Source organism: Camelina sativa, chromosome 2, assembly GCF_000633955.1.
Source record: "Camelina sativa cultivar DH55 chromosome 2, Cs, whole genome shotgun sequence".
NCBI classification, from domain to species: domain Eukaryota; kingdom Viridiplantae; phylum Streptophyta; class Magnoliopsida; order Brassicales; family Brassicaceae; genus Camelina; species Camelina sativa.
Window position 1 is genome coordinate 9,116,140 of NC_025686.1, and position 24,122 is coordinate 9,140,261.

At 35.8% G+C, this 24,122-nt stretch overlaps 3 protein-coding genes and 2 pseudogenes across 4 annotated transcripts; 3 read left to right on the top strand and 2 right to left on the bottom strand.

The window, feature by feature from the left end:
• On the bottom strand, positions 977-1,721 carry LOC104749906 (annotated as a pseudogene).
• LOC109127672 (putative defensin-like protein 145) lies at positions 4,861-5,857 on the bottom strand. The gene is made up of 2 exons (XM_019232869.1): positions 5,797-5,857; positions 4,861-5,126 (listed from the first exon to the last, which is right to left on the bottom strand). Exons 1-2 carry the CDS (start codon positions 5,855-5,857, stop codon positions 4,915-4,917), a joined length of 273 nt encoding a protein of 90 aa, XP_019088414.1. The 3' UTR covers positions 4,861-4,914.
• LOC104707343 (ubiquitin carboxyl-terminal hydrolase 10) lies at positions 8,482-13,440 on the top strand. The gene is made up of 13 exons (XM_010438593.2): positions 8,482-8,867; positions 9,069-9,266; positions 9,407-9,551; positions 9,680-9,739; positions 9,843-9,941; positions 10,212-10,586; positions 10,679-10,819; positions 10,952-11,122; positions 11,213-11,470; positions 11,568-11,722; positions 11,811-12,374; positions 12,468-12,738; positions 12,920-13,440. The coding sequence occupies exons 1-13, from the start codon at positions 8,716-8,718 to the stop codon at positions 13,076-13,078; spliced, it is 2,748 nt and encodes a 915-aa protein (XP_010436895.1). The 5' UTR covers positions 8,482-8,715; the 3' UTR covers positions 13,079-13,440.
• On the top strand, positions 14,643-19,483 carry LOC104720720 (ubiquitin carboxyl-terminal hydrolase 10-like). Of its 2 annotated transcripts, none has more exons than XM_010438594.2 (13): positions 14,643-14,924; positions 15,078-15,275; positions 15,466-15,610; positions 15,758-15,817; positions 15,921-16,019; positions 16,242-16,616; positions 16,709-16,849; positions 16,983-17,153; positions 17,288-17,545; positions 17,644-17,798; positions 17,890-18,423; positions 18,525-18,795; positions 18,913-19,483. In XM_010438594.2, exons 1-13 carry the CDS (start codon positions 14,773-14,775, stop codon positions 19,069-19,071), a joined length of 2,718 nt encoding a protein of 905 aa, XP_010436896.1. In that variant the 5' UTR covers positions 14,643-14,772; the 3' UTR covers positions 19,072-19,483. The 2 variants fall into 2 exon arrangements, with proteins under 2 accessions (XP_010436896.1, XP_010436897.1); XM_010438595.1 differs by having other exon boundaries at positions 14,883-14,967; positions 15,073-15,275.
• LOC104720721 lies at positions 20,949-23,674 on the top strand (annotated as a pseudogene).

Sequence of the window (24,122 nt, forward strand, 5' to 3'; positions counted from 1 at the left end):
CTTATACTAACGTAAGTGAAATAAATTTTGGATCTACTATGACGATTTGGAAGCAAATATTTCTGTATATTTTGATTGTTTAAATTTGGTTATGTTTTCTTTAGAGAAATGGTTGATTTCAACCCAACGTTTGGAGCAAAAGAATTTTTCTACCTCATTAATTTTTTTTAATCTCAAAGCTTTAAAATTCAAAGTTTTATTAGTACCTAAATCATCATCGACTTAAAACATGAATTTGTAACCCTTTGTTTTAGTTGTTTCATATGACACTGTAATGAAAAGGATGATGTCGGATTCCTACTTTAATAAAATGATGTTGTTTATTATCTTCTAGTCAGAGCCGTCGCTAACTTTTCGAGGGCCACAATCAAAGAAAAAAGTGGGCTAAATTTCGTGACTGTATGTAATAAAATATATATTTTTAATATTTTAAAAACAAAAACGAAGGCTGCAAATGGTTGCTTAAATTTGAAAAAATGAGTTGAACAAAATTGAGTTGGAAAATATTCAACTCATTCATCTCCAAAATAGTGGTTGAACAAGTTGAACAATTTTGCTGTAGGATTAGTTAATTTTTTCAACTTTTTAAGTTGAATGGGTTGAATAGTTTTTTCCAACTTCTTCAACCTCTTCCATTCAAATGGTGAAACTTGGCTGAATAATTTTTTCCAACTCCTTCAACATTTTCAACTGTGCAACCATTTGCACCCGAAAATTAAAATAAAATGAGCTTAATAAGCGATTCGAACTCGTGATGCATGAGTCTTCACAAACACTCCCAATACCGCTAGACTAAGAAATCATTTGAGATAACATGACCGAATTTTGTATATAATCTATAGGGCCGCAAGGTGATGGTTCCTACTTAATAAAATGATGTTGTTATTATCTTCTAGTCTAGTCAACACAAATACATATTGGATCTTCTAAACACATAGCTTTAAGTATATGAAATTTTTGATTAATTCATGTACAACTAAGTCTTAACCTTGCTGATAATAACACGAATAATAGAAAATAGTTTTATAACATTTGTGTTATAGAAAGTCACAGGAGATTTTTGTATTGGACCATTCTTTTTCCATTCTTCTTCACACTCGCGCACATAGTTTGAGCCGCTCCGTGCAGTTAAGTGAGCTCTATATGCAAGTACTTTTAGTTGTCCTGTTTCATACGCTTCTTGGAACAAACCTGACGCCAACCCGTAGTTCCTCTCACAAAACTTGATCCGTTCTTTTCCAATCGGACCACTAAACTTTCAGCGGACTTTGCTGATATGTTTGGTTGCTTCACTCACTTGAATTTTGCACTGGGAAAACTGATAATAAGTCTCAATCAGAAATCAAGAAATAAGCAAGAGTATAAAGGAGATTCTCATCTCTCAAATTTTACACAACTTTTTTTTAACTCAATCCCTAATCAAGAATGAACATTATGAATATTTGTTGAACACAATTTCATAACTATACACGTCGTTTTAATACATAACAATTAAATAACATTACCGCAATCAAAAGCACGTCGTTGAGGTCACGTGCAGCTGATATACGTTTGTCTGCTCCAATGTATTTCAAGCAGAAGTTCACATCATTTGTCTCCTTACAAAATGCATTCACGTCTTTAACAAGCATTGCATTTACGATTGGGGATGCAATAAGCACGAATAATAACAACAACAACAACAAGAGAAAAGTTATGTGTTTGATTAGAATTGTAGCCATGATGAGAAACAAATGTGTTTAGAATTTTCTTTTTCGCATGTTTCAAACATTTTATTTATTTATGATAGATGATATTGGAAGCTATAAAACGTACTTGCTAAATTAGAAAAATTGATGACCTTAAATGAATAACTATTAAATTTAGTGGTAGTAAAGTTTTTGGAATAACAATTTATCGGAGTTAACGAGAGTAACGCTGCACTTCATAAATATAAGTTTTTTTTTTAACGTCTGAGGCTTCATTAAATCAAAGCAAAACATAGTACAACAAATCTGTTAACAATAAACCAATCCAAAACCAAAAAGAAACACTAGCCAGTCCGCCTCTCTTCCTCAATGATTGTGTAACCACGCACGACCACCCCTCGAGAGATAAGAAGAAAGACGTCCCTCCTTTGACACACTACAAGCAATATTTTGACTAAAGAATTATCTTTCGGTGAAGAAAGTATAACCTTCATCTCCCCCATCACATGTATTGTTAAAGCGAATGAGACAATAATAAAGTGTAGAAAGTAAACGAGAAAAGAAGTTTGTTAACAAAGTTTGGGTTTTCTTACTCCCCGGGACTACGTCCAGATTTGATTCCACTAGAACAACAAAGCAAATACAACCTATTCGCAAATGCGTAAATCAAGCACAACCCTCTTAATTCACCGCTTCGTTTTATAACATGAAATCTTAAAGATAAATTTATATCTTTAACGAAACTCACACCAAGCCTAGATTTTAACCAAGATAACCTAACCTTGGGCTAAACTCCCCCTGAGCCTAGACTTCAGTTCTCCAAGTCTCTGGAACAACCTTCACACACACGTCATACCGATAAACAAAGAAACTTGATCATGCAAGCACCAAACCGTGAAACTAAGTTGCACACAAACACAAAAAGCTCTCTAATATTTTATTTGTGCCTCCGCTATCTTCCCTCTAAGACATGTCCAACACCTCCTTATATATCCAACAAGACTTCCTAATCATAATAAGAGAAGATTTCTAGATTCCATAAAAAAAAGTCTTTTTCCTTTTTGCTATTTTATTTTTCTTTGTAAAACTCCAATTCAATCAACCAATAAAATAGTAGTTTTTCTCTACAATTCATCCTCAAACCGTCCTTCAATATTGTCTTCTCAAACTTTCTAGAAACTTCACACACACATAAAATAACAGCAGTCATGTATCACTTCTTGTATCACACAGATACTACTTCAGACATATACATCTTCATTCTTCCCCTTTTTGACTATGTTTGTGAATTCATCAGTTCAAACTTTTAAACAATATCACCAAACACATCTTCATTCTCCTGTTGAATGAGTCATAACATGGTCAAAGCTAATTGGAAAATTTTTCCCGCTTTGTAATACACGGTTGATAGCCTAATACACCACCTCCATAGAAATCATCTTTTCTAACTCAAATCTTGTTGCACCTCGGACCCCCATGATTGAATTCTCAAACGAATCTGAAGCAATTCATCTTAATATGTCCTTGAACTCTATAGTGATATCACGTAGGACCGCCAAACCTTACATCAATAACATTTTCCATTTGGTTCTCTCTCTCAACAATCTGAAACATCTTGGCCTAATATGCCCAACAACACCACAATGATGACAAATAGGTCGAAAAACTCTTCGTGGTGCATTCTAAAATTCAGAAATTTTTGTATCACACTCTTTCAAAAATACAGTCTCTGAAGCAGTCTTTGAAGTAATCTCTGTCACAATTATAGTTTTTGACACAGTTCCTGCTGCAAACATGATTTTTCCACTTGAAACAAACACCGGATCTGATTTTGAAGATTTTTCTTCGAATCCAAAACCACATTTATATGTCTAGCCAATATTCAGAATATGATCCAACTTCTTTGTGCCATTATTAAGCATTCTCAAATTCTTTTGAGTTTCTTCAAGTTGCAATTTAGCTTGTGATACTTCTTCCTTCATTTTTGTTGCATATTTCTCTGCTTTAACAACTTGAGCTTCTCCTTAATTAAAACGGAATTATCCTCAATTATTTTAAGCCAATATCCATACAACATTTCATTCTTCTTACCAAGTTCTTCATAATCCATAATCCATACTCTCTGCATCAATATCACTTTCAAATTCATGTTCTGATGTAGTTGTAGGATTTAATGCTATTACAGTTTTTGTTGCAGACACATATGCAGACACTTTTGCAGAAGTTGATGCAGAACTATATTCAAAAGTTGCAAACGCCACAAAAATTTTCAGATCTTCTTCTTCATCTGAATCAGTTTCAGAATCACTAGTGACAAAATTCATAGCCTTCTTCTTATGCTTGTGTAGATTGACACATTTAGAACGTACATGTCCATACTCTTTGCATTCAAAATACATTTGATGAACTTCTAACTTCTTCATCCATTTTATTCTTCTTCTTTTTCCCCCAAAGCTTCAGATATTTAGCAAATCCTTTTGATAGCATAGCCATTGAATCTTCATATGATAATACCTTTTTGGTTTGGAGTCTTTGGTAGGCAGTTAGACACATGTTTTCTTGGGCTTTCTTTCTATTAACAGGCCCACTGTTCGAGCTATACTTACATTAATTGGTATTGTTCATGAGATCGTATATATGCACCATTATCTATAGAATTTTAAAAATTTACGGTATAAAACTTATAAAAAAAAATTAGTGTTTTGGCACTCTCAGCAATAGATTATGTATTATAAAAATGCCCCAAGACGTGCATTATAAGACGTACACTATCACTATATCGATGATGTAAGTTTTATTGAACATAAGAAAAGAAGTAACCACCGTCTATTGGCATGCATAAATCCATAAAAATGAAAGAACGAGAGTTATATCATTTGGCATTAGAGTTTTCTCTCTTTAAAGAGAGTGAATTAGGCTAATGCATCTGTTGTGGCCAAATAGATGATAGAAGAAGAAGAAAAAAAAAACATATACACACCATGCAAATTTGACCTTCAACATATATATAAACATGAAACAAATCATACAAGGCCTTTAATTTTAGAGGGCCAAGGAAAGAAAATTAAGGATATATAAAAAGTTTGTATACCAATATTTTGAGGAAAAGGTAAAATAAAGCATAAAATTTTGAGGGTCAATAATTACATAATGAAATAAGTTAGGTCAAAACTTAAATTCTTAATCAACATTTGCAGTTAGATCAATAATTTAGCACTCATATTTGTCAGGCCTGGCCCTGAAGCCATGGGCAACGAAAGTGGCAGTTGCATTGGGGACGACATGAAGCTTCTGTACCATTCCCTTTCCACTTCTCCTTACATTTAGACTCACAGTCTTTGATGACACATTTCCCAGGTTTTTGATCAGGTAAAGGCCTCAAGCACCATATTTTTTTCTTTTGTACTTTTTGTTTTACATCTCCAACCACTCCTGTTACTGTAATATTATAGAACATCAACTCTTATTTTCTGTAATTAGAAATGGAGAAATAGTAAAAATAGTAAAAAAAAACATAGCCTGACATAATTATCAAATCCATTGATTATCTTTTGAATAATTGTTAAAAATATAGCCTGACATTATTATAATGAGGTACTGTTAAAATGTCACATAAATTTACCCAAAAACTATAAAATGCTGATATTTGTTAAATAACATATTTTAATAGGCTTGATACATTTATCAATGTGTCACAAGACCACAATTATTGATAATGAAAAAGCAAGGGAAATATGTTGAAACAATTTATATTAATTTTTTTTTTCATAATATAATAAGACCAGATAGATTTATAATTGAAGGAGTCAATTAAAACGTGCGAACAAATTTCAAACATAAACTTGGGTTTCAGTTGTCTAGGTCTACCATAAAACATTTGTAGATGAATTATTCTATATCTAGCATAAACTATTTGTAGATGAATTTTCTATGTCTATAGTATGAATTTTAAATAAAGAGCTAAACTGATACAGTGTAATTAGATGATGCAATTAAATTCCGAAAAACGTTTTATATACCATAGTTGAATTATTATTTTCAACACATAAGGTATTCATATTTTTGTTTTCATAAAAAAATATATGTTACATTTAAAATGATTACAAACCTATCACAAAAAGGAGGAAGAGAGCCAAAACGGTGAATGAGAATACAAATTTTGTTTTCATTTTAGATTGTTTTTTTTTTCTTTTTTGACAGATGGTTTAAATTTTTGACCAAAAAAAAAAAGAAAAACTCTGAATTTTTTTTTTAAACTTAAAAAAGAAAGAAGAAAGTATAATATATAAGAAATTGAGTGTATCTCACATTACAAAAACTATATTAAGCTATCGATCTCCTTAAATTCCGATTTAGCTTTCCACTCATTTGATTTGTTAAAAGCCTTAGACTTGGTCGTCTTTTACAAAAACTTTTTTCAAATTAAGTGAAAATGATGAACTCCTAATATTCAAATATATTTTAGAGTGTATACACTTAAAATGAAAATATATCCGAAAATAGCAATTTGAATTTTATTAAATAAAAAAATTAGAAGGAAGCCATTGAAACAGATTTCTAAATAACGAAAAACTAGAGGATGATCCGAGCCATGCACAAGATTAATAAGGTTATTAACCAATATGATTCTTTTCAAATTAGTGTTTAGGAATATCATATAGTTCTATCCATTACATATGTTTTGGGCTTCAATAAATTGCAGTTAATGGAAATCAATTATATTCATTGTGATTTAATTTAATAGTAAAGTTGATCGTAATTGGATGTTGATTTACATGGTTTGTGATTTGAGAGTATGAAAAGAGAAAGGAAAACAAAAAGATGGAAATCAGAAATTGAAATAGAACCATGGGAGCTTAAACATACTAAAATATTAATTAAAGAGAAACTCTAGAGACAAAAAGAATGAGACTTGATCACTTCTAAGCTTTAGTGATAAATGATATAAATGCTAAATTAGAAGTTTAAAGGATCATAAGGTTTTGAACAGAGAAAAGAAAAAGTTTTGAACAGAAAAAAAGAAAAGAAAAAGAAGAGGAATCATTAAAATTAGAAAAGAGTTAGATAAGTAAAGAAAGATGTTTGATTTGTTGCATTTCGATCCTTTTCCATCATTTACATTGTAGTCCTAGGTTTTATGTAATGCATTAGGAGTACTATGAATCAAAATGGTTGTTTGGGACTAGAAAGATATGAAAAAGGCAAAATGGAAGTATTCGCCAAACAAACAACCAACGAGCATCCATCAGTTGGCCACAATATGGGCCATATTCGTTATGGTGTCGCTGCGACTCCTTCCGGCGATTGAAATTTAAACGTCGATGTGGCCAAATAAATGATGATAAATGAAAAAACTGTCGTTGTGATATTTTTACGGAGGTTGCCGATGTGTTCATGTGTCGCCAGAAAAAACGGCGACAGCTAAAACAATCACTGCGACTCCTTTTATATAAGTAATGACTTTTTTTAACAGAAAATGTGACTCATGTCTGGGTTTTAAACACCGGCACGTTAATTTTTCAGTCGCCAAAAGTGGCCATCGCGACTATGTAAACGAACAAGCCCATGCTAGATCGTGATTTTTTACCTAACCAATAAGTCATCCAGAAAGCGCTACTTGCCTGCTGCGGACCAGTGGCCAAAATCAGATAACCAATTTTTTTTTCTCATAAATGTTTCCATTTTTATTGATGTCACAAATTCTAAATTGAATGAATTATAATATAATCAATTCTAAAGTGAATAAATTCTAATTATTAAAGAATAATAGGGGTGAACCTATTCATCCACCCCCTTATTAAATAAGGAAATAAAATCTGTATACATTATTATAAAATTAAAAACTTAAACCGCTCTTTAATAAACCCAAACCGACATATAATTTTGTTCTACTTGTAAAATATAAACCCTAACCATTTCATTTGTGAACCCAAACCGACATATAATTTCGTTCTACTTGTAAAATCTAAACCCTAACCATCTCATTTGTGAATCCAAACCAACATCTAATTTCGTTCTAATTGTAAAATCTAAACCCTAACATCTTATTTGTGAACCCAAACCGACATATAATTTCGTTATACTTGTAAAATCTAAACTCTAACCATCTCATTTGTGAACCCAAACCGACATATATAATTTCGTTCTAATTGTAAAATCTAAACTCTAACCACCTTATTTGTAAACCCAAACCAACATATAATTTTATTTTAATTGTAAAATCTAAACCCTAACCATTTCATTTGTAAACTCAAACCGACATATAATTTTGTTCTAATTTTAAAAATCTAAATCAAGCCAATATTTAACTTTCCTTTATTAAAAGTATACAGAATTTGTTTCCTTAATTTGTTTTGCTTTTTAATTTAATTTCGATTTATTTTTTAAATAAAATATTAGATGGAAGATTCTGATTGGCTTAGAGAAGAGGGGATGAACAAGCAGGTTCGGTGAACCTAAGTATTTTTCATTATTAAAAAAAAATGTTCTAAACAATAACCCAACACAACCAAATCTTATATCACAAAATCAATTTTGAAATCCGAAAAAAAAAACACAATAGTCAAACGGTTTTACCATTTGCAACTGAACTAAAAACCGAAATATTTTTTAATGATAACCGGAACCGAATCGGTTTATTGTTTCTTATTTTGCAATTACCTAAAAAATTTTCAAAACCGAACCGAATCGGTTTATTGTTTTCCATTTTCCAAGTTACAAGAAAAGAAATTGCTACTTGTTTGGAAAATTTGGCAGTTGTTATTAATTGGAAAACAACCATTAAATCGTGAATCCAATAAGAAGACCTCTCCTCTCGTCTCTCTCTCTCTCTCTCTCTCTCTCTCTTCTTCTCTCTGACTCCTCCAATCTAGGGTTCCTTCATTTTCTTCTTCTTGTATCCTCTTCCGATTCTCTCTGGACTTGCCGTTGTTTGTTTCCTCTCTCACAGATCCCCCGTTGAATCCTGCTATTTCGTTTGAAATTTTGGTGGATCTTGGCATTGATCGGTTCATCATCTATTGAAAAGATGACGATCCCTAATTCCGATTTCATGATTGAGAACGGAGTCTCTGATTTGCCGTTCACTCCCGAGGAAGAGAAACGTATCGTATCGGAGCTGACTACCGAATCGGAGAATAATTTGAAGGAAGGGAACTTATATTTCGTCATCTCTAAAAGGTTGTTATCGTCATCTCTAAGTAGTATCATGCATGAGAAACGTTTAGAATTGCTTCACATATTTGATTGTTGTAATGCTTCTCTGTTCAAATCTAATGTTTAGATTTAGAACATTCTTGTGAATCTTGATCTATTGTTTTGATATTTTGATTGAAATCTATAGATGTCTAAGATTAGGTCAATGTGTTTGTGTTAGTGTAGGTGGCATACAAGCTGGCAGAAATATGTTGACCAATCGTGTGGAGAGTCCTTGGAAGCTTCGAGGCCTGGACCGATTGATAACAGTGATATTATCGAAAGTGAGGGCGACATTAATGATCCACAGCTTCGTAGATTGCTGGTGGAAGGAGAAGACTACGTTTTAGTTCCTCAAGAAGTTTGGCAGAGACTTGTTGATTGGTGAGCTTTTCCTCTATTATTTCCATCATTTGATTGAATTGTGTTTAAAGGGGAAGACTCTTTGTTCTGCTTGGGACACTATAACTGTTGTAGATAAAATATGCTTTCAAGGGCATAACTTGGTCTTATATCTCTTTCAGGTATAGCGGAGGTCCTCCGATAGCAAGGAAGATGATCTGTCAAGGATTTTACAGTAAGAGTTATAGTGTAGAGGTTTACCCACTCTGCCTTATGTTGACAGACGGACGAGATGAAAGTAGAACAGCAATACGGTTGGGAAAACAGGTATTAGGTTGCCCCATTTTACTCTACTTTGGCTCTTAGTTTTGCTTGTTGTGCTTATGCATAGCCAGAGGCTCTTTGAAGTAAGCCCCACTTTTTCACTTTCTTTCATGGGTTGCTCGTGTTTTCAGGCCTCTGTTAGGGAACTTTATGAGAAGGTTTGTGCTGTGACAGGTGTTGCGCAAGAAAAGGTGTGTGTGTCTGAAGTCTTTCATTTCTATGTCTATTTTATTTTTATACGCATTGTTCCATATGGAGATGTGTTCTTTAATTCACATTGATATGTATAAACAGGCACAAATCTGGGATTACTTCGATAAGAGGAAAAACGGGCTCTTGTATCCTTCATCTAACAGGAGCCTGGAAGAGTCAAGGCTTCAGATGGACCAAGATGTAAGTATTTAGAGAACTGTCTGTAAGACTTATATTGACAATTCACCTTTGTCAACTTGCACTACAATTTTTCTTAACTTGATTTTCGGTCGTTGTCTTAAATCTTTGGTGAGAGGATCTTGTTTGATTATGCATAGAAATGACAAATCACCTTTGTCAACTTGCACTACAAGTTTGAGTCATTTTATCATGAAAAACCGAACGCTATTTATCTCACTTATTTCCAGTGTTCGTTTTTTTGTTCAACAATGACTGATGTATCCCATGCAGATTCTTCTTGAAGTTGATGGGTCGTCTTCATCTCAGTCTGCTATGAGCTCGGCAGGAAAAGAGTTAGCTCTGGTACCTCTGGAACCGTCAAGGTCGCGTGTTACAATTGCTGGGGGGCCTACCCTACCGAATGGTCATTCCACCACGTCCAAGTTAAGTCTCTTTCCGAGAATAACTTCAGAAGACGATGGCGGCGATTCTTTGAGTATTCTTGGAAAAGGAGAGAAGGGAGGATTAGCAGGATTGAGTAATCTGGGAAATACCTGCTTTATGAATAGCGCTCTCCAGTGTTTGGCTCACACACCTCCAATTGTTGAATACTTCTTGCAAGATTATAGTGACGACATAAATAGAGATAACCCGTTGGGAATGTGTGTAAGTTCTTGATACTTAAATGTCTTCTCGATTTCGTCATGTGAAGGTACTCACATGCTTTTTGAATATAATTCTAACACTCAATTATCCAGGGTGAGCTTGCTATCGCATTTGGTGATTTGTTGAAGAAATTATGGTCATCAGGAAGGAACGCAGTTGCACCACGCACTTTTAAGACAAAATTGGCTAGATTTGCTCCACAGTTTAGTGGTTACAATCAGCATGATTCTCAAGTTAGTAATTTTTCTTTAATATGTGTGGTGATGCATAATTAAGCAAATTCTTTGTTCCTGGCATTGCTTCCCTCTTTGCCAGAATATTTCATTTTGTTTTGCTTTGTGTATGATGTATTAAATTTCTTGTAGGAACTGCTTGCTTTCTTATTGGATGGGCTGCATGAAGATTTAAATAAAGTAAAACGAAAACCTTACGTCGAACTTAAAGATTCTGACAGTCGTCCGGATGATGAAGTTGCTGAAGAGCTTTGGAATTACCATAAGGCCAGAAATGATTCTGTAATAGTTAACGTTTGTCAAGTAAGTATCGTTTCCTACTCACTTCTTCCATTTAATGTTCTGTATGTTATTTTCCCGACCATTTCTTATGATGTATTTAATTTCTTTTAGGGCCAATACAAGTCAACTCTGGTTTGTCCAGTTTGCGGGAAAATATCAATCACTTTTGATCCTTTCATGTACTTGTCTTTACCTTTGCCATCAACACTTACGCGAGTAATGACAGTCACGGTGTTTTATTGCGACGGAAGTTGTCTTCCGATGCCATACACTGTAACGGTGCCAAAACAAGGGTCTTGTAGAGATCTCGTTACTGCACTAGGTACTGCTTGCTGCTTAGCCGATGATGAGAGCCTTTTACTTGCAGAGGTATGATTTTGGGCGTGTTCCTTTCTTGTATTAATATTGTTCTTTCATCCTGTTTTGGGGATGAAATCCCTGACGATTGTGTGGAATTGCCTCTCAGGTATATGATCACAAGATCTTTAGATATTTTGAGAACCCCCTGGAGTCACTGAGTGTGATAAAAGATGATGAGCATATTGTGGCGTATCGGTTGAATCAATTGCCGAAAGGATCAAGAAAAGAAAAACTCGAAATTCTTCATGGAGGGCAGGACAGGTAAGCATGCTTCGTTTAATTTGTTACGCAAGAACTTTTCTTTGTCGTCTTGGGTGAAGCTATGGATCATAATTATTGGGTTCCACAGGGCTGTTCTGGAGAGTGTTAAAGGCAGAGACGCAAAGCTTTTTGGAACTCCTTTTGTGACTTATGTCAACAAAGAACCACTAAGTGGAACTGACATTGATGCAGTTATCTCTGTATTTCTGTCACCACTGCAAAAGGTCCAAGCCCCATCTAATTTTCATAAAGGAAATGATAATGGTCACCTTGCTGATGCTACGGTTGATGCTACTGCTGATGAAACATCCGGAAGTTTATCATCCCCAGATACTGAGATATCCCCAGATACCGAGATAGACGAAGCATCTGATCGAGAGTTATCCTTCAGGATATTCTTGACAGATGAACGTGGTTTGAACTTTAAACCACTTCAGTCTGAATCTTCTGTGAGCCCTGGTATCATTACAAGAGTTTTAGTTGAGTGGAATGAGGGTGTGCATGAAAAGTATGATTCCAACTACTTGAGCGACCTTCCCGAGGTTCATAAAACAAGTTTCTCGGCAAAGAAGACAAAGCAAGAAGCCATATCTCTGTTTTCGTGTTTGGAGGCCTTTTTAGCAGAAGAACCTTTGGGACCGGATGACATGTGGTATAGCTCCTAGCCTTAACTTTAAAGTCACATAAATTGATAGAATCATTTGAAGATTTAGCTTTGATCATTTATCTCACTATTCTGAACCAGGTTTTGTCCGAGCTGCAAAGAACACAGACAAGCGAACAAAAAGCTAGACCTATGGAAATTGCCAGATATTCTTGTGTTCCATTTAAAACGATTCACGTATAGCAGATATCTTAAGAACAAGCTTGATACGCTTGTGAATTTCCCAATTCATGATCTAGATTTGAGAGAGTATGTGAAAAACAAGAATGGCGAGTCATATGTATACGAGTTGTATGCCGTTAGTAATCATTACGGTGGACTTGGTGGTGGTCACTACACAGCCTACGCTAAGGTTGGTTTCTTGATTGGTCTCGCTATCTATATCGTTTGTTTTTACTTGTGCATATGCAGTAATGCAGCATAATTTTGTTTTTATCATATAATTGACTAGAATTTATATTCACTCTCAGTTGTGCTTGCTAGTAGTTCTTCTGATGAGTTCTGTATCTGATCATGTGTCATTGTTCCTGCAGTTGATCGACGACAACAAATGGTATCATTTCGACGACAGTCATGTTTCATCTGCAAATGAATCTGAAATAAAAACCTCAGCAGCATATGTTCTTTTCTACCGAAGAGTGAGAAGTGACACTGAGAAACAAACAGCTGGGATGTCAAGTGATATGGATTAGTCATACGTATATTCTTATAATGGACAAAGCACGACGTTGATAGATTTTTTTTTCAAAGTTGCATTGGACTCCCTCACTCAGGTGATGACACCTCTATTCTTTCTTGATTTGAAGTTGGCGGTTCGGTTGGAGTGTTCTGCTTCAGGTTTTATGATGTCATTATGGCAGATCTCTGTGGAAAGGTGGGATTTAGGTTCTTCGGAAGATTGTTTGATTAGTGAGTTTTTTTTAGTTGAAGCGGTAATTTTTGGGTAGTAAAAGTAATGAACAGCTTTCGAAGTGTAGAGATTTATGAAGTACCCTTTGTTGTGATGTTCAACACTGAATATATTTTTTGTGAAATCTTATGACCTAATTCATTATCTGAAATATCAAGCCTCTTGAGACTAAAAGGCTTCCAATTAAACATGGAATCTCCCTATAGCAATTGCAAACGGTAAGAAATAGGCTTTGAAGATTTTTGAGTTTGTTTTTGAAATATAATCAAAGGACAAGTGAAATCACCTCGTTAGATGCTTACATTTATCCTCGCACGTGACACCCTCCCAAAAACAGCAATCAATACTCTTGTTTCATGAACTTAACGATGTACTATTAGCAATTTGGTTAAGTAAAACTCAACTTCGTTTTCCACATTCCCTTTGGTCGCACAGAAGCTAACTAAAATGGGTGCTGCTCAAGCCTAAGCTCTTTAAAGCATCAGTAACCTGTTTTTTTTGTACACCAATTTTAAAAAGAGCAAAGAACTTCTTTTGTAAACGGCTCACCACTTCTTTTAAACCTTTTAAGCTCTTCTAGCGTCGTCTTCTCACACTTTATGTTCTCGTTTCCCTCGTTTTCCGCGAATTATGCTCTAGTTATCACCGTTGACCCCTTTCTAAACTCTGAAAGATTTAATCAGTCATTAGTAGTTGATCAAATGAAAGCTCAAAGCATCTCCAGCCCTTACTCGTATCTATACACTTCATATTTGCAACTTTGAAACTACGGCTGAGTCTAGCGGCTACACGGTAGCTTATCCGTCTCTTTGACTGCCTCTGTTTTGGTTATCATAGTTACAAAAAAAAAATGGGAAAGACCAACTGTCAATACTCAATTACTCAACTGGTAAAAACTTTAATGCAAAACTTAGAAATCATTAGTTCGAGTGGCAGAATCACTCTATCGTAAACAACCCCATGAGTCTTGCCATCGAGGATATACGTCACCCTTTCTCACACATGCCATAATCCAATTCTACCCATACATAATCCGTTTAAGAGCCATGAAAATTCCCTTTACAACTCGGATTAGTGCATGAATCATCTCATGAAACAGTAACCAAACTTAACCAGTCAATTACTACAAAATCATTTAAAAAATCCAAAACATAAGCAAACATTCGGTTTTAGTATTTATTTGCAACCCAACTTAAATCATAACCGGATTTTGGATCAAATCAAACTGAACCGAATCACGTAATCACGGTTTAGTGTTTCCAATTAACACGAACCGAACCACCTAATCACGGTTAATCAAATCCAGGATCCAACCAAAACAAAAAGACCTCTCTGTGACTCTCTCTTTCTTATTCTTCTCCTCCAATTTAAGCTTCCCTTCAATTCCTTCCTTGTTCTATTAATCCTCTCCGATTCTCTAAGACTTCGTTTGAAATTGGTGGATCTTTGCATTGATCGCTTCATCATCTATTGAAGATGACGATCCCTAATTCCGATTTCGTAAATGAGAACGGAGTCTGTAATTTGCCGTTCACTCCTGAGGAAGAGAAACGTATCGTTTCGGAGCTGACTACCGAATCGGATAACAATTTGAAGGAAGGGAACTTATATTTCGTCATCTCGAAAAGGTTCTTCTCCTTACTTAGCTGATGATGATCTAAGTGGTATAACGTAATGCTTCTTCGTTCAAATCTATATGTAGATTTTTGTTTTTCTGTATCTGTTTTCAGGATAGTCTTGTGAGTGCTGAGTCGTGGTGGTTAATGGTTGTGTTAGTGTAGGTGGCATACAAGCTGGCAGAAATATGTTGACCAATCGTGTGGAGAGTCCTTGGAAGCTTTGAGGCCTGGACCGATTGATAACAGTGATATTGTCGACAGTGAGGGCGACATTAATGATCCACAGCTTCGTAGATTGTTGGTGGAAGGAGAAGACTACGTTTTAGTGCCTCAAGAAGTTTGGCAGAGACTTGTTGATTGGTGAGCTTTTGCTTTTATATTTCCATCATTTGATTGAATTGTGTGTTTAGTTTCAGACTTTTTGTTTATGCTTTGTATAAGATCCAGATTTTGCTGCATGACTGATTCATATATTCTGTTATGTACCTGCTCTTCTGTTGTTGATTAAATATGCTTTCAAGGGCATAACTTGGTCTTACATCTCTTTCAGGTATAGCGGAGGTCCCCCGATAGCAAGGAAGATGATCTGTCAAGGATTTTACAGTAAGAGTTATAGTGTTGAGGTTTACCCGCTCTGCCTTATGTTGACAGACGGACGAGATGAAAGTAGAACAGCAATACGGTTGGGAAAACAGGTATTAGGTGCCCCATTTTACTCTACTTCGGCTCTCAGTTTTGCTTCGACCTACTTGTTGTGCTTATGCACATCATAATACTCTTTGTGTATTCACTATTAGGCCCCAATTTGGTCAGTTTCTTAAAAGAATTGTTTGTGTTTCCAGGCCTCTGTAAGGGAACTTTATGAGAAGGTTTGTGCTATGACAGGTGTTGCGCAAGAAAAGGTGTGTGTCTGGAAGTGTCTTGTTTCTTTATTTTTTCTGATGCCATACGCATTGTTTCATATGGAGATGTGTTCTTTAATTTACATTGATTATGTATCAATAGGCTCAAATCTGGGATTACTTCGATAAGAGGAAAAACGGACTCTTGAATCCTTCATCTAACAATAACCTGGAAGAATCAAGGCTTCAGATGGACCAAGATGTAAGTATCTAGAGAACTGTCTTGACTAATCACCTTTGTCAACTTGCACGACAAATTTTCTTAACTTGATTTTCGGTCATTGTCTTAAATCTTTGTTGAGAGGAACTTGTTTGATAATGCATGCCTTTTGAGTCCTTTTATCATTGGAAAACGAATCCTATTTATCTCACTTACTTTCAATGTACGTTTTTTGTTCGACAATGACTGGTGCATCCCATGCAGATTCTTCTTGAAGTTGATGGGTCGTCTTCATCTCAATATGCTATGAGCTCGTCAGGAAATGAGTTAGCGTTGGTACCTCTGGAACCATCAAGGTCGCATGTTACAATTGCTGGGGGGCCTACCTTATCAAATGGTCATTCCACCACGTCCAAGTTTAGTCTCTTTCCCAGAATATCTTCTGAAGACGACGGCGGTGATTCTTTGAGTATTCTTAGAAAAGAAGAGAAGGGAGGATTAGCAGGATTGAGTAATCTGGGAAATACCTGCTTTATGAATAGCGCTCTCCAGTGTTTGGCTCACACACCTCCAATTGTTGAATACTTCTTGCAAGATTACAGTGACGACATAAATAGAGATAATCCTTTGGGAATGTGTGTAAGTGCTTGAAACTTAAATGTCTTCTCAATTTCCTAATGTGAAGGTACTCATATGCTTTCTTAATACAATTCTAACACTGAATTATCCAGGGTGAGCTTGCTATCGCATTTGGTGATTTGTTGAAGAAATTGTGGTCATCAGGAAGGAATGCAGTTGCACCACGCACTTTTAAGACAAAATTGGCTAGATTTGCTCCGCAGTTTAGTGGTTACAATCAGCATGATTCTCAAGTTAGTAATTTTTCTTTACTATGTGTGATGGTGCATAATTAAGCAAATTCTTTGTTCCTGGCATTGCTTCCCTCTTTGCCAGAATATGTCATTTGTTTTGCTTTGTGTATAATGTATTAAATTGTTGTCTCAGGAATTGCTTGCTTTCTTATTGGATGGGTTGCATGAAGATTTGAACAAGGTAAAACGAAAACCTTACATTGAACTTAAAGATTCTGACAGTCGTCCGGATGATGAAGTTGCTGAAGAGCTTTGGAATTATCATAAGGCCCGCAATGATTCTGTAATAGTTAACGTTTGTCAAGTAAGTATCTCTTACCGTTTCCTAATCATTTCTTTCATTAAATGTTCATCTGGTTCTTGTTTTCATACATGTACTACAAGTTTCTGTATTTTATTTTCCTGACCATTTGTTATGATGTATTTAATACATTTTAGGGCCAATACAAGTCAACTCTGGTTTGTCCAGTTTGCGGAAAAATCTCAATCACTTTTGATCCCTTCATGTACTTGTCTGTACCTTTGCCATCAACACTTACGCGACCAATGACAGTTACGGTGTTTTATTGCGATGGAAGTCGTCTTCCGATGCCATACACAGTAACAGTGCCTAAACATGGATCTTGTAGAGATCTCATTACTGCATTAGGTACTGCTTGCTGCTTAGCCGATGATGAGGTCCTTTTACTTGCAGAGGTATGATTTTGGGCGTGTTCCTTTCTTATATTAATATTTTTCTTTCATCCTTTTTTGGGGATGAAATCCCTGACGATTGTGTGGAATTGTCCTCTCAGGTATATGATCACAAGATCTTTAGATATTTTGAAAATCACCTGGAGTCACTAAGTGCGATAAAAGATGATGAGCATATTGTGGCGTATCGGTTGAATCAGATGCCGAAACGTTCAGGGAAAGCAAAACTTGAAATTCTTCATGGAGGGAAGGAAAGGTAAGCATGCTTGGTTTGATTTTTTACACAAGAACTCTTCTTTTTTCCTCTTGGGTTAAGCTTTATGGATCATAATTATTGGGTTCCACAGGGCTGTTCAGGAGAGTGTTAGAGGCAGAGACGTGAAAGTTTTTGGAACTCCTTTTGTGACTTATGTCAACACAGAACCACTAAGTGGAACTGACATTGATGCAATTATCTCTGGATTTCTGTCACCTCTGCACAGGGTTCATTCCCCATCTAATATTCTTAGCGGAAATGACAACAGCCACTTTGCTGATGGTCCTGATGACGAAACATCGGGAAGTTTATCATCCCCAGATGCCGAAATCGACGATGCAGCTGATCGAGAGTTATCCTTCAGGATGTTCTTGACAGATGAACGTGGTCTGAACTTTAAACCACTTCAGTCTAAATCTTCTGTGAGCCCTGGTATCATTACAAGAGTTTTAGTCGAGTGGAATGAGGGTGAACATGAAAAATATGATTCCAGCTACTTGTGTGACCTTCCAGAGGTTCATAAAACAAGTTTCTCAGCAAAGAAGACAAGGCAAGAAGCTATATCCCTGTTTTCGTGTTTGGAGGCCTTTTTAGCAGAAGAACCTCTCGGACCGGATGACATGTGGTATAGCTCGTATCTTGAACTTGTAATTGCATAAGCTGATCTATTCATATGAAGAATTAGCTTTAATCACCTTTCTCACCATTCTGATTATCCTGAACCAGGTTTTGTCCGAGCTGCAAAGAACACAGACAAGCGAACAAAAAGCTAGACCTGTGGAAATTGCCAGATATTCTTGTGTTCCATTTAAAACGGTTCACGTATAGCAGATATCTCAAGAACAAGATTGATACGTTTGTGAATTTTCCAATTCAGGATCTAGACTTGAGAAAGTACGTGAAAAACAATAATGGCCAGTCATATGTATATGAATTATATGCCGTTAGTAATCATTACGGTGGACTTGGTGGTGGTCACTACACAGCCTACGCTAAGGTTGGTGACTTGATCAGCCTCACTATTTATTTCGTTTGTTTTTTACTTGTACATTTGTATAAATGCATCATAATCTGTATCGTCATATCTGATCATATATTTTCACTGTTCCTGCAGTTGATTGACGACAACAAATGGTATCATTTCGATGACAGTCATGTGTCATCTGTAAATGAATCTGAAATAAAAAACTCAGCTGCATATGTTCTTTTCTACCGAATAGTAAGAAGTGAAACTGAGACAAAAACAGCTGAGATGTCAAGTGATATGGATTAGTCATGCCTATATTCTCATAATGGACAAGGCACAACTTTGATGTAATTTTCTCCAAGATGCATTGGTCTCCCGCACTTTCATTTCAGGTGATGACACCTCTATTCTTTCTTGATTTGAAGTTGGCGGTTCGGTTGGAAGGTTCTGTTACAGGATTTATGATGTTATTATGGCAAATCTATGTGGAAATGTTGGATTTAGGTTTGGAAGATTGTTTGATTAGTGAGTTTTGTTAGGGGATGGGGTAAGTTTTGGGGTAGTAAATCAATCGATAAACAGCTTTAGAAGTGTAGAGGATTGTGATGTAGCCTTTCTTGTGTAGTTGCGTTGTTCAACACCAAATATAATTTTTTGTTCTTCGGAAGCACGCATTGTTGTTGAATTGATGACATCAAAAAGAAGATTTTTTCTTTCACTATGTGCTCTTTTAGCTTAAAAAGTCTTTTATCTGTTTGAGTGTTCTTGTCCGATACTATTATCTATAGTCTTATACTCTTATTGTAAACAATCTGTTTCGAATTAAATTAATAAATTATACTATACATTTACTTTTTATTGTCAATACACTCGTGACCGTGCAATATCTTATCTAGTTAGCGTTCGAACAAAAACACAACCCACGTGATAATGATCATTCAATGCTTTGGCTAAAAAAATATCTTTCATATCAACTTGATGCTGATCGTTCAATGCTTTATCAAAGACAAAATACAGTGTATATCTTTCGTACTGGTTACTCAGATAATTTCTCTTAGAAAACTCTATGGATTCGGAGTTATTTCAAAGTTTGGATGAGGATGTGCAGCTTCTCATATCACACGTTACTCAACAATTATTTCAAGGTCCTGATGGGGATTTGGAGCTCATATCACTCATTGCTCAAATAAATGATCTGGTAAGCTCATCGGTTTTAAATTCGCAGCGGGAATCAGAGCTTATGTCNACGCTAAGGTTGGTGACTTGATCAGCCTCACTATTTATTTCGTTTGTTTTTTACTTGTACATTTGTATAAATGCATCATAATCTGTATCGTCATATCTGATCATATATTTTCACTGTTCCTGCAGTTGATTGACGACAACAAATGGTATCATTTCGATGACAGTCATGTGTCATCTGTAAATGAATCTGAAATAAAAAACTCAGCTGCATATGTTCTTTTCTACCGAATAGTAAGAAGTGAAACTGAGACAAAAACAGCTGAGATGTCAAGTGATATGGATTAGTCATGCCTATATTCTCATAATGGACAAGGCACAACTTTGATGTAATTTTCTCCAAGATGCATTGGTCTCCCGCACTTTCATTTCAGGTGATGACACCTCTATTCTTTCTTGATTTGAAGTTGGCGGTTCGGTTGGAAGGTTCTGTTACAGGATTTATGATGTTATTATGGCAAATCTATGTGGAAATGTTGGATTTAGGTTTGGAAGATTGTTTGATTAGTGAGTTTTGTTAGGGGATGGGGTAAGTTTTGGGGTAGTAAATCAATCGATAAACAGCTTTAGAAGTGTAGAGGATTGTGATGTAGCCTTTCTTGTGTAGTTGCGTTGTTCAACACCAAATATAATTTTTTGTTCTTCGGAAGCACGCATTGTTGTTGAATTGATGACATCAAAAAGAAGATTTTTTCTTTCACTATGTGCTCTTTTAGCTTAAAAAGTCTTTTATCTGTTTGAGTGTTCTTGTCCGATACTATTATCTATAGTCTTATACTCTTATTGTAAACAATCTGTTTCGAATTAAATTAATAAATTATACTATACATTTACTTTTTATTGTCAATACACTCGTGACCGTGCAATATCTTATCTAGTTAGCGTTCGAACAAAAACACAACCCACGTGATAATGATCATTCAATGCTTTGGCTAAAAAAATATCTTTCATATCAACTTGATGCTGATCGTTCAATGCTTTATCAAAGACAAAATACAGTGTATATCTTTCGTACTGGTTACTCAGATAATTTCTCTTAGAAAACTCTATGGATTCGGAGTTATTTCAAAGTTTGGATGAGGATGTGCAGCTTCTCATATCACACGTTACTCAACAATTATTTCAAGGTCCTGATGGGGATTTGGAGCTCATATCACTCATTGCTCAAATAAATGATCTGGTAAGCTCATCGGTTTTAAATTCGCAGCGGGAATCAGAGCTTATGTCACTCATCACTCAAACGATCTCTGTTTTCAACTCTTTGGATTTGGATCCCAAGCCAAAGCCGCTGATGCAATAACTCATATCGCTACTCTATGATTATTCTATGAATTCGAATTCATGTTGGAGGCTTCAGTTTCAACTCAAGTCACTCTTTCGAAAAATCTTTACTTTGGAGCCGGAACCAGAGGTCTCATCTAGCGGCAACTCTAAGGATTCGGAGTCGGAGCTCATATCACTCATTACTCAACTATTGTTTCTCGATTTGGAAAGGGACCTGAAGGCCATATTATCAATTGTTACTCAAATATTCTCTTTGGTCAGTTCAATACATTTGAATTCGCAGCCGAAGCCGGACTCAGAGCTCATGTCACTTATTACTCAATCAATCTCTGTCTTCAACTCTATTATAGATTTGAATTCCCAGCCGGAGGCGTTGTCGGAACTCATATTACGATTCTATGCTAACTATATGGAACGACATTCATCTAACGACGTAATGCTCGTCTTAAAGTTCAAGCCACTCGTTCATCAAATCTTGACTCTCGAGCCGAAGCCGGATCTCATATCACTCATTCATAAAATATTCAAAGTCGTCATCTCTATGAATTCAAAGTCGGTGAAGTTTATTTCCTTGTACCCTCAACAACGAGTAAGATTGAGCAAAGGAACATTTTACGTGAAAGAAGAAGACAAGTGGAGCGGCAATGGGGATCAGTGGGGGTGTTTCCCTGGTAAATGGCTGAAGTTCGAGTACCCAGAAGATGACACTACCTATTTTAGATGCGTAGGTTGCAACGGCGATAACCATGAAGAATATAACAGCACTAAACTTGAGGTACAACACTATCTTCATCGGAACCATTCTCTCCAGCTTGTCTTGTTGGATGAGTACAGCAAAACCAGGGAATGCTATTGTTGTGATGAAGATATCAAAGGGTTGTTTTCTTGGTGCATGGCTTGCGATTTTGCTATGAATAATGATTGTTTGAAGAAAGAGGTAGCCTTTTCTATAGACCAACCAAAGTGGCATGAGCATACTCTTTCTCTGTTTCCAAGACAGGCTTTCTTAACTTGTAACCTCTGCGGCATGGCTGATGCAAGATCCCCTATCTATATGTGTCCTCCTTGTGACTTCGTCCTCCATCAAAAGTGTATAAACTTACCACGAGTGATAAGGATATCACGTCATTACCATCGTATCTCTTTTACCTATTCTTTTGACCAAGGAGATTTGTTTTGTGGTGTTTGTCGCAGAACTATCGACAATAATTATGGGGGTTATTCTTGTATCAAGAAAGGTTGTTTGTATGCGGTTCATTCAAGATGTGCATCACAGAAAAATGTGTGGGATGGTAAAGAACTTGAGGGAGAGACAGAAGAAGACGTTGAAGAAATTGAGCCGTTTGTTAGGATTAGCGATGAAATTATACAGCATTTCAGCCATCAACATCATCATCTAAGAATCGATGAGAACACATGCAGAGATTACGATGAGAACAGGGAGTGCCAAGCATGCATCACACCAATTTATTTTGGTAACTTCTACTCATGCATGCAATGTGATTTCATTCTCCACGAAGAATGTGCAAATCTTTCTCGTAAAATGAATCATCCGATACATCCACATCCGCTCACTCTAGGATATGATATTGTTGATCAGGACTTCGACTCTATGTGCAGCGTGTCCTCATTTGCGCATGGCTGGATTCTTCTATGGGTATAGTAACAAAGGAAGCACTTTTAACCTACACGTCAAGTGTGCCACAGTTTCCGAGCCATTAGTTCATGAAAGTCATATGCATCCTTTATTCCTAACATCCAAACCAGAAGAGGAGCAAAGAATTTGTTCGGTTTGCAAAGAGAAGCAAATAAATTTTTATTCGACAAATGAAACATTCAATTGCATTGAGTGTGACTTTGCTTTGTGTTTTGGATGTGCTACATTACCTCAAAAGGTGAGGTATAAGCATGATAAGCATGTGCTCACTCTTTCTTATGGGCAGGAACTAAGTACAATGAAGAACTGGTGTGAAGTTTGCGAGGGAAAAATATATCCGGGACAACGGTTTTACGTGTGTGATGAGTACTGTTGTGTTACCCTACACGTCGAATGTCTGCTTGGGCGGGACTTATACATGAAGCCTGGTTCATCTTGGAGGGTTTTAGAGGAACATGTCAGCATTGTACCCAACAACCATCATATGACTCGTCCTATTTGCTTCTTTTGTAAAAAGCGCTGTCCACACAAGATAGCTTTGCAGATGTCTGGATCAGGATCAATATTTTGTTCTATAGTTTGTAGGGAAGGTTCACGAAAGAGAGAATGAGAATGCGGATAGACGGTTGTAAGATATTTTATTAAATTCGCTGTATGTGTAGTGATTAGTCATATGTGTCCAATATTGTTGGAAAATATTAATTTCTACATAAATCTTAGAAAGAAGTATGTTTCTTAGCGTCACTATTATTGATTCTTGAACAAGTTTCAGTTTTCTTAATTGATCTTAAAGTCTCGAGCTAGCACATTGATCAGGAAGCAAGATACTTGGTTGAGCAAAACCCTCATCATGTTTCTATGTTCCTCAAACCCTCTCCTTAAAGTCTTTTGACATGGATGTTTATACAATTTGTAGATATTTGAATTCTAACTGTGCACCTTTTTTATAAATTTTATAATTTCATTGTTTATTTGTCCTGATTATCCTTTCTTGCATTCATTTTTGAGATCATATTCCTGTATTTCTGTCTGTTTATAGACTAACGTTCCGGTATGAAACAAGTCCTATAACGTTCCGGTATGAAACATGTTGACATAAATACTATAATTTATTCCAGTTTTTTTAATTCCTTGTTTAGTTGGAATTTTTTTTTTTTTTTTTTTTTCAAAAAAA